We start from the raw sequence: 10,786 nt of genomic DNA on the forward strand, positions 1-10,786 counted from the left end.
ACTCATCGCATAGCTTTTTCTTTTTTGGTGGAGACTCATTGGTTTACCTAACAAAGGTACCCAAATCTGACCTACCTAGCTTCTTCCCAGGCTTACCTACCCAAAGTAAGTACTATGCCATGCACTATGCTTACTAATGCATGTACGTGCATCAAAATATATGTCACTAAATAAGGAACAAGGGTTCTTAAAATGATAGTTAATTTCGGATGCCAACAAAAATCTTTTGTTTACAAGTGTTTTATTTGTGATAACCTCGTATTATGTTTTAGTTGATATATAAGGGTAAAATGAAGGGGTGTTCAAATGTTGCGGCACACATCATAATATGTCCCGATGAAAAATAAAAAAGAAGAAGAAAAAAACGAAATGATTATTAAAACCCTTCTTTTCAAAAAGTATGGTGTCTTTTTTTCCACTTGCCAATTACTTGTCAATAATTGTCAACTGGAATCAAATCCAAGAGCTCTTTGTTTGACATAGTTCAATCCAAATCACTAAGATAGATAACCTTCATTTGCAAAATACGATTTAACTAATTAGTTTGACATTTATTTATTTTCCATTTTAAGTCTGAATTGATAAGTATTTAATTTTCTTTATGATCCCATCTCCCCTATTTTGTTTATACAATTAAATGATGACAAATGAAAAAACTGCACTAGTTAAGAGAGAAGATATTGTAGATGAATAGACGATATTTTTCTAATTAGTTGTCAATATTTATTTAAAGAGATAACTACACAAGATTTTAATGACAAAATTAATGTCACTCCAACTAATAGTAATGTGCTTTTGGCTCATAGAAAGCAAATTAATTCACGCTGTCTAATGATGAAATTGTGTAAAGGAGTCCATTTGTACAACATGACCATTTCCGTTTAATATATAAGCTAAAAGGAAAAGTAGAAAGTTGCTATATATCTAAAGACCTAATGTCTTATTATTTCTTATATAAGAACTAATAATGGGGCTAAAACTGAGTCACACAACAAATTATAACTTCACCCTCTCAGAAAACCTAATTATGGAATAGCTAGCTTATTAATTCAGTGAAAACAACAGTTCAGAATAATAGCAATGAGTGGTACAAATGAGTGATGAGTGAGATAAGTTCATAGCTTAGAAAATCATTACCCTTTATTCCTGCAAAGTCCAACAAATAATAAACTCTAGCTATGATGCTATTGCTAAGCCTTATATGAGAAATAGAAAGAATGAAGCTCTAGCTCCACTAGTGCTTGTACATCAATTTTGGGCAACCCCTTAGAGACTCATCAGTCACCACCTGAGTTTAAGAAAGGGCTTGTGAAATTGATATCCAATGCATCTATATGTTATGGTCCCTAGCTATATAGTATAGTACACTAGTACATATACATAATTCACACAACTGCAGCAATAAGGGATGCATCATGCATGTGACAGTCTTAGCAGTACTCACCAGAAGTGCAGCAGCATCTTCTTTTCAACAACTCAATGCAGTAAATTATCAAATTCGTACCTTATATATTTTTTTTTTCTCACAGCAATAATAGACAGTTATAATGATGTTTGTTAAACCTAGCCAGCTTTCCTCTAAATGACACTAATTATTTAATTAGCTAATTAAATAGCATGTCTCTTTATCATAGGTGATAATGATATAATGCAAAATAATGCCAAGCAACAAATCCCAGATCATAAAAACATGATCTGATTAATAAGAGAATAACCACCTATCTAAACAACTTTACAGCATATATAATAGAAAATTAAATACTGGAACACCCTTGTTAAAATATGCGTATGTTTCTTCTCAAACCCTAACATGATCCTCAACAAAATCACACCAAAATCGAATTGCCGAACTCTCAAAATATAAAAGCAAATCAAACTTGCCCCCTGCATATTTTGCAAATGGACATATATTATATAATAATATATATGTAAATAATATAGTTTGCAAAAGTACTAATTATATATAGTAGAGAAGTAATGATAAAATTAAGAAACTAGCATCAGATCATACACTTGAAAATTATTTGATCTTCATTTAGGAATGTTGACTGCTTGTGTCATGCCCATCATCTCCTCCGTGATGATGCCTGGTGCTTGCCGGAGACTCCGGTACGCCGCCGTTGGCCTGCATCTGCCTATAAGCATTAAGTGCTGCAAGCATACCTAAGTTACTTTCATTTACCATTGCAGCACCGCCGCCGCTGCCACCACCCATTCCTGGACCTAGTTGTCCACCACCGGGCATAAGTGGCATTGGAGAAGCAAAATTCATGAAATGAATCCCACCACTTGACATGGCACCTCTATACATTCCACTATTCCCAGCAACAGAGGGAATTGCCCAAATTGGATCACCACCATTGTTACCACCGCTCATGCCTTGGTTACCGTTACCCGCCACCATCCAAAAAGTCGCCGAATTGGAAGCGTGACTCGCCGGAATCGACCCCGAAGTACTAGATTGTAGTAAATAGCTTCCCATATTTGACACTTCTGGTTGTTCTTGCCTTCTTTTTCTTCCTAAACTTGCATCAGAATCACTGGCCATTAATTCAAGACTACCACCACCGCTTCCAGGTTCTTCTTGTTTGGTTTGTAGCATGGCATTCACATTAGGGTTGAAATTCAAAAGCGATGTGATATTGTTATTAGAATTCTCCGAGGAACCGGGGAACAACATGGTAGACCTACGAGAATCTTCCATGAGCATGTTCTTGTTGTTGTTGTTGTTCATGTTCCATTCCCATTCTCCACGGTTCCTTAACTGAGCCGCAGCAGCGTTGGATGAGAACGTGCTAGGATTGAAGTAGTTTCCCCGGAAGTAGTGCGACGGCGCCGACATGGTGGAGCCGGAGCTTCTGAGGGAGATGTTGAGGGAAGTAAAGTTGGCCGGGATGGTGCCAGTACCAGTGGCGGCGATCACAGCAGGCTCCGCCTGCTGTAGGAGCCATTCAATAGTCTCGCCGTCGGATTTGTGGCCAAGTTCCCGCGTCAGCTGGAACACCCTGGCGGCGCAGGCAGCCGGCATGCGGATCCGGCGGCCGCGGCCATCAACCTTGGTGTGCCTGTCCTTGGTAGAGGTTCGCTTTGGCGGCGGCTTCTTAGATTGCTCCCCAAAGCTGAGGCTGTTGTTGATGTCTCCACCGCCGCCGACACTGTTGTCGTTTGCGGTGGTGGAACAAGGGTGTTCTGATGAATCATCATTATCTTTTTTCTCTAATAGCTGAAGTGGGAAATTGGGTCTGCTTCGGATCCCATTTTGATGATCAGCTTCAGCTTCCAATTCCATGATCCCTGATCTTATCTCATATAACAAATAAAAAACTGCTTCTGTATAAGCACTTTTTAAAAAAATTGTGGGGTTTAATTTTAAAAAATATTTTTTTTTTGCTTTCTATCTCTTAGAAGTGCTAGTAGTAGTAGTGCCACTAGTGTTTTTTTCCTCTCAGTTTGTGTATGTGTAAGAGGTGACCCTGAAATTCTTGGTTAGTGGGCTAGTGGGTCTCTCTTTTCTCTGTTTGTGTTTGTGGAACATAGAATTCCTTTCAGATGGGAACTTGCAGCTGAGTTGTTCTCTCTGAAAAGAGAGAGAAAAGGAGAGAGAGTGAATGATAGAGGATAAGGGAGAAGAGGGCAAGCTTTAAGCAACAAAAATAATGAGTGGGAATAATAAGGCCTATGTTCAATTTCAAAAAAAAAACAGTGGTTTTTTCTCTTTGTTTTGTTATATTGGAATCAGTTTAATTTTCTTTGTTTTGGGTAGTGTTAGAAATTAATAATAGTCCTGTAAAATAATGGAGAGAAGTACTTATTTTATTTCAAGATAAATAAATAAAAAATGTGTCATGTTTGTTACTGTATGGTACTTATTTTATTTCAAGATAAATAAAAAAAATAAATGTATCATGTTATATTTTGTTTATTATTATATGGTACTATACACTATAGAATCACATTTCCATGAGAGTATTAGTGGATGAGATTATATGTCCATATTTTATTTTACTTTGTATTCCTGCCCAATTAAATTCATGTTTAACTAAAACATCATAAATATAAATTTATTTTATGAAATTTGATTGATAAGAAATAAAATTTGCCTTGAGACTACTTTTTTTCTTCCATTAATGACAAGCAAATTTGACTGTAAATGCTCTACTATAACTCACTATAAATATTCAATGTTAAGTACCCTAAATTAATTGCCTATAAATAAAATTGTTGAAAGGGACTTTGGATAGATGTTAAATCATACTTTTAAAGATTAGTATTTCACTCGTATTCTAAGTAGTTTGTAACCTAAAAACTATATGACTATTTTTTCAATTTTCCTCCAACTATTATAAAAAATATGAAGATCACCTATCCCAAATTATAATAATGATCTTATGTTCCTAATGATATCACATTCCTTATTTTGGACTATGATTATGTTATTTATATTAGTTTTTTTTTTTTTTTTTACTGATGTGATAATATCTTATTTGCTCATCCTCCAACTATTATAAAAAATATGAAGATCACCTATCCCAAATTATGATAATGATCTTATGTTCCTAATGATATCACATTTCTTATTTTGGAATATGATTATGTTATTTATATTAGTTTTTTTTTTACTGATGTGATAATATCTTATTTGCTCAAGACAGGGAATAAGACTTTGTTAAAGATAGATGATTTTTATTCTCAAATCATGTCTTAAACATTGTCTTCACCAATGACTAATGGATATTTTATTTTTAATTTATATGATATATTTTCATTTGTGCGAAACAGACTTTTAGATATGATTTATAACATCATATTATATTTCTTATTACCCCATGTAATGAATAACTTATAATAAATTAATTTGTCTTTTCTGTTGGCCTCGCTATGAAAGAAATAAATGCACTTGTTGAACAATATAATATTTGTATTTAAAATTTATATAGAAGTTTAAATTATTTCAATAATCTTTTGTGTACCAAAATACAACTATAAATTAATATCTTCTGCATGCCTCTAACAATTAATAAAGTCAAACTTATTTAAGAAATTGATAAAATATTATTAAACGTTAATATAAAATCTGTTCATATTATCCTGTATAAAATTAATTTAAAATTTTCTCAGTTATAGGATTGTTTTAAAAAAGATACCCTTATGAGGATTGTTTTGTAAATTGCTAATAAAGATTAAAGGGTTTGTGCCTGGTTTGCCTTTAATTTTTCATTGAGGGTAAAAGGAAATGAAAAAGAAAATGGTGAAATATATGCGCAATAATAATAATAGTGTAATACAGGGTGTCAATTGATTGTGGTTGGACAATGGACAGACCCTTGATTCAGACTCCACGTGCGGTGCTCTTTATCATTCAATCCGTAACACACAGTAGTGGTCGGAATGGGACCCAAACTCCCAAGTCAAAAAAATAATTAAACTTACTCAAATAAAATAAAATAAAATGATATATCTTTCTACAAGTCCTCCATAAATAAGTGATATATATATCATAAGATTATATTTTATTTAATAATCATTAATTTATAAATTATTATTTTTATTTTTAATTGTTAAAAAAATTTAATACAAAAATATAACATTACTCTACCATATCAGAGAATAATGTTACTGTTAAGGAAAATAAGTAATATTATCTTAAAAGTTGAATTTATTTTTGAAAGTGCTGTACTTCATTATTTTTTTTAATTATTGTTTTCATTTTGTATAGTTTATACAATATTTATAGGCACTTAACCAAACTCATGAAAAGATAATCAAGTGAATCCCAACTCATCATGGCTCTTCACTCTTCTTCCTCTTTTGCCCAGAAAAAATGGATCCTTTCCCCGATTTTCCCCTTGTTCACTCTTACCTCGACTCATCCTCCAGGGTTAACAACAGTAACACAAACAGTGCTTTGACTTTCTGTCATTTCAATACTTTCTTTGCTTTTTTTCCTACTCTACTACGACCTTATGGAATTAAAAATTGTTCACAACTTTATATTCTGCTATTATATTTTTTATAAGACTTTTTTTTAATTGTATCATGTGAATTAAGAATTATATTTATATCATTAAAATTAACAATTATTAGATTTGTTGTTTAAGTTTTATTTCTATCCAATAATAAATGATATTTTTCTAATTAGTTAATTAATGTAAGAAAATTGTAGTAAATTTTTTTTACATATAATTTTGAAAAGAATCATATAAGAATATACCAAATTAATTACATCTAATGACAGTCACATGGTGTAACTAAATTTAAATTACATCAACCAAATGTAATGTTGAATTTTAGGTAGATTTGCCACTATAAACTTATAGCAATAAAAAATATTTCTTTATGTAAAACATGTTAATACTAATGTGAAGTGAAGTTACTCAGCCCTTAAAAATAATAGTATTATATTATTATAATAATAAAATTTCAAAACTGGAACACCAAACACAAATTTTTAGAAATTTTCTCTAAGTATATTTTTTATTGTTACTTTTATTTCCAATATAAAAAACACATTTCTCTCTATATAATAAGCAAATAATTGTGGATCCATTAATCTGTGTAGCATCCAATTCTACATCTAATTTCTAATGACATTATAATGGAAAAACCCCTTTGGACTATTGCTCATAAAATTGTAAAAAGGTATATACCTATACTATTAACAAGGTGTAACTACAGGTATAATTTATATATTCATATTTTGCCCTTCAATTTTTATTCCTATATAAACATATCAAACACATTAATTATAAGTTGTATATCTAATAAAGACAAAAAACATATTTTAATTCTATAAAATGAAATATATAAAAATTAATTACTTAATACTTTTAAAATAGGAATGTGGCTGATAGAAGGTGAGAGGCTATTCTCTAGCCAAAAGGAACTCTGAAATATAAAATAATAATTTGAATTACAACATTTACTTTATATATAAGTTCATGATCATATTTTTTGTTTGCAACGTGAGACTGCGTCAAGCTTCCTAAAATAATATATGTGAAACTTTACTCAATGTTTTTGTATTTTATTTTGAGTATAATATCTATATATATCAATGTTAAAATTTGTATACAGATAATATATCAGTCATCAATTATTAATGTTTTTAAAGAGCCAATGACAATTAAAAATTAATAATAGATAATAGATTGAAAGCGTATAAGAAATTTATATTGTTAGCGCATTGTTTTTTTTTTTCAAACGTCTTAATTATTTACAAGTTCAATAATCTATGGTCATCTTATCTAATTATACCTTTTTATTATATCTCATTTTACAATAGATTTCTCCATCTCGGCCTCACCTGAGAAATACATGAGATTGGCGCGGTGGATGAACTCCACGTGGAAACTAGCTGACAGAAGGTAACTCCTTTAAGTGTTTATATATGTTGAACTATTACTTCGTGTCACTCCATGTGTTATGAGATATGATTGACTAGAAAAATATTTAATAATTATAATTTTAATTCAAATAAAAAAATTTCAACCAATCAAAAATTATAGCATATGGAGTGGCACAAGAAGTGAGACAACAGATCTACTCATCTTTGAGGAATAACTAATTAAACCTCTCTTTATTTGAGGTGAAATAGAGGTGAGAGAAAATGGTGAAAGAGAAAGTGAATATTTCTCTCATTTGGATGAGAATGAGGGAAGACAAGAAAAAGTGGGTGAGACCCACCACAAATGAATTCTCTCATACTTTGGATAGAAAGAGAAGAGATAATGAATTTTTTGTTGAAATCTCAAAATGTCCTTCAATTTTGTTTATTTTCTCTATTTAGTAGTTTTAAATAGTATAATAGGTCTTTTTTAATTTAAAAAATATCAATTAAAAAAGTTAATTGATATTATAATAAAATATATAATAACATATATAATTTAAAATTATAATATTTATTTTTAATTAATAATAAAACATCAATTTTCTCTCTCTTCTCTTTATTTTAGGGATATTTTCGTCATTTGAATCATAATATCATCTCTATCTTCTTATTTTCTACCCAACCAAATAAAAGATAAAGAGAAAAATATATATATTTCTATTCATTTTCTCTCATTCTTCTCTTATACCAAACATCATAAAAATCTACTTCATTTCTTTTCTTTCTCTTTCTCACCTCTTTCTTTCTTACCTTTTTCTTTCTTACCTCTTTATCTCTTCTTATTTTCTCTTATGAACCAAATAAAGCATAAGAGCGTTTGAGATGGGTAAGACAAGTATCATTTTACCACAAGTTTAAAAGGAGTGTATGTATTAACTTAAACTGATTAGAGATGTAAAAATTATTAGTTTATGTCTTATATTCATTGCTTTAATTTCCTGAGTAGTCTTTGATGGGAATACCTATTCAGTGTGCTATGAGATATGGTCCGAGAGATATTTCCAAAATATCTGAATTCACCGAGTATATACATATTTTGGTTTCATTCTATATGAAATAGAATGATAATTGGTTCAATGGTTGTAGTTATTGCCAATGAATTGGAGGTTATGAGTTTGATCCTACTAGGATGGTTTTGTACATGTTTTATTCATTATTAACGTGAATAAAAATGAAACAATGCAACCACACAGATTTGAACCAAGGATGTGTTACTTGTCAAACAGTATACCTTACCACTAAGCTACAGAACTCATTCAAATTATAAGTGAACCGTGTTAGTATATGGCTATTCGTGAATTAGTGTAGAATCCCAAAAGTGTTTCTTTTCACCAAGTGGCATTTATTTCTCTATAAATAGAGACACTTCAAGGCATAATGAGACATCCGAAAATCCAAAATTTCTTATCTAAGAAATCATCATCCATTTCTCTAATGCATGAGAGAAGTGTAGAAATCATCCTTTATTTCTCTATTGAAAAATATGCTTGGTATGTTGATGCAAAACACATCAAAGTTTTCCAAAGTATCCTGAAGGGGATTCGCTGTTCATCCCATTTGCATCCAATACACTTAAATTGGTGAGAGCGAATCGAACCTAAAGGTTAATGTGGCAACACACGTTTTGGAAGTTTCTACATGCATATCAATCAACCATTTATTTGTTCAATGATGCAACATCTTCCCAACAATTCAAGTTTTCTCACATATGGTTTTAAGTTTGGTCCGCGATCATTATGTGCACAAATATTTTAAGGTTATGGGAGTTACTAAAATCAAATTGTGACTGAATTGTTGTCTCAAAGGTTATATGACTTGCATCTACCCATATTTATTAAAATGTCAAAAAATTTGGCTTTCAAATGTTTCTCTGATTCTTATTAACTTGACTTTTTCTTGTTTTCCCTCTATGTCAAATTGAAAAGTAAAGACCAAAATACTATTTGCGCACTAACTACAGCACATAATATTTATGAAAATGTTTATATATTTTAGCTTAATCTTGATAATTTTTAAAGGGTAAATTTCGACAAAGGAGAGGAAAAATTATATAGTTGTTAGATTTTGAACTTATATTCATATTTTATGTCTTACAATTCTATCAGTCTAGTCGTGTTTCATGGGGACACTTTACTTTATACAAATCTTACGACATGCTTAATAACAATAATGGAATGTTATCTGATCTAATTATATATCTCTTGATAACCAAGTCGACGGGTGCTAATGGCTGCTCAGATCTTATGGTATATATTAATTAAATACTGACATAGCTAAACCTAGGTTTTCATCCTATACATGCAAGTCACAGCACTTTGGTCTTTCGGTATTTTTATTTTCAAACCTCCAAATACTAAGATCTTCCTTTTCCATGGAGTCATAAATATCATGTCATAAAGAATTTTTATGTCATTACCTAAGATATTAACGACATGGTGTCTAATAATAAAAAATATATCTTACTTTTTAAACAAACTTGACTATCCTAATACCATTATTAATTTCTCCTATGCCTAGCTATCAAGAAAATTTGCAACTTGGGTTGGAAAATATAATAATAATTATATTATTATAAAGCTTAACATTCGTCAGAGAGAAGATTGAAGCAAGGCACGTGTCACCCCATGTGGCCAAAAGGCCCAAGTGTAACTTGAAAGGGAACAAAATTTGAATTTATATGCAATGACATAGTACAATTACATTTCAACAACCAACATACCTAACAAAATGATGAAATCATATCCAACACTGCAATTATATACACTGTACTATTTTGTTTAGAAAAAGATTAATTAATTAAGATATAAGATTGTTTGCACATGTCAATAAGAACAGTTTTTGAAGTGGATAATGACAATTCTTCTAACCGATTTTGTGTCTTAATCTAGCAAAGTAGCAATTATGTTTTTTTTATTAATTTGAGCCACAATTAACTAACTGTCCTAAATGACACTTGGAGAAGCACTTTCTACCCAACATTGGCCATGCCAACAATTTTTAGTACCTTTGATTAATTCACATGTAATTGAGAGTACAATTTGATTTCGAAGAAAAGAATCAATAATTTTTGTAGTATGTCTCGTGCATTGTCATTATAGCTAACGACATAGCCACGTTATGTTCAGAAACCTAATGGGTTTGATAATTATTTTGCTTGCGTAACAACCATCTGCAAGCATGTTCAGGTGAAGCACAAATTACAATTTTCATATGAAAAAGAGTTCACAAATTATAGTGGTGAAGTTACATGTGTAAATTAAATGTAATATTCAGCTCAGAATAAATTTGTTCCATGAAAAATCAAAATGAAATATTTCCTATTTTTTTATTGTATTAACTTGCTTTATTAGCAAACATTTCCTTTTTTATTTCGAAAATTTTATAAAAATAGCATATATA

The 10,786-nt window shown here is 30.6% G+C and overlaps 1 protein-coding gene across 2 annotated transcripts; it reads right to left on the reverse strand.

The window, feature by feature from the left end:
* Positions 714 to 3,659, reverse strand: LOC109360962 (transcription factor TCP14-like). 2 transcript variants are annotated; one of them, XM_019606211.1, is made up of 2 exons: positions 2,012 to 3,659; positions 714 to 1,288 (listed from the first exon to the last, which is right to left on the reverse strand). In XM_019606211.1, exon 1 carries the CDS (start codon positions 3,287 to 3,289, stop codon positions 2,036 to 2,038), a length of 1,254 nt encoding a protein of 417 aa, XP_019461756.1. In that variant the 5' UTR covers positions 3,290 to 3,659; the 3' UTR covers positions 714 to 1,288; positions 2,012 to 2,035. The 2 variants fall into 2 exon arrangements, with proteins under 2 accessions (XP_019461756.1, XP_019461755.1); XM_019606210.1 differs by lacking the exon at positions 714 to 1,288 and adding an exon at positions 1,679 to 1,884.

Source organism: Lupinus angustifolius, chromosome LG11 (genome assembly GCF_001865875.1).
Source record: "Lupinus angustifolius cultivar Tanjil chromosome LG11, LupAngTanjil_v1.0, whole genome shotgun sequence".
Lineage (NCBI taxonomy): Eukaryota > Viridiplantae > Streptophyta > Magnoliopsida > Fabales > Fabaceae > Lupinus > Lupinus angustifolius.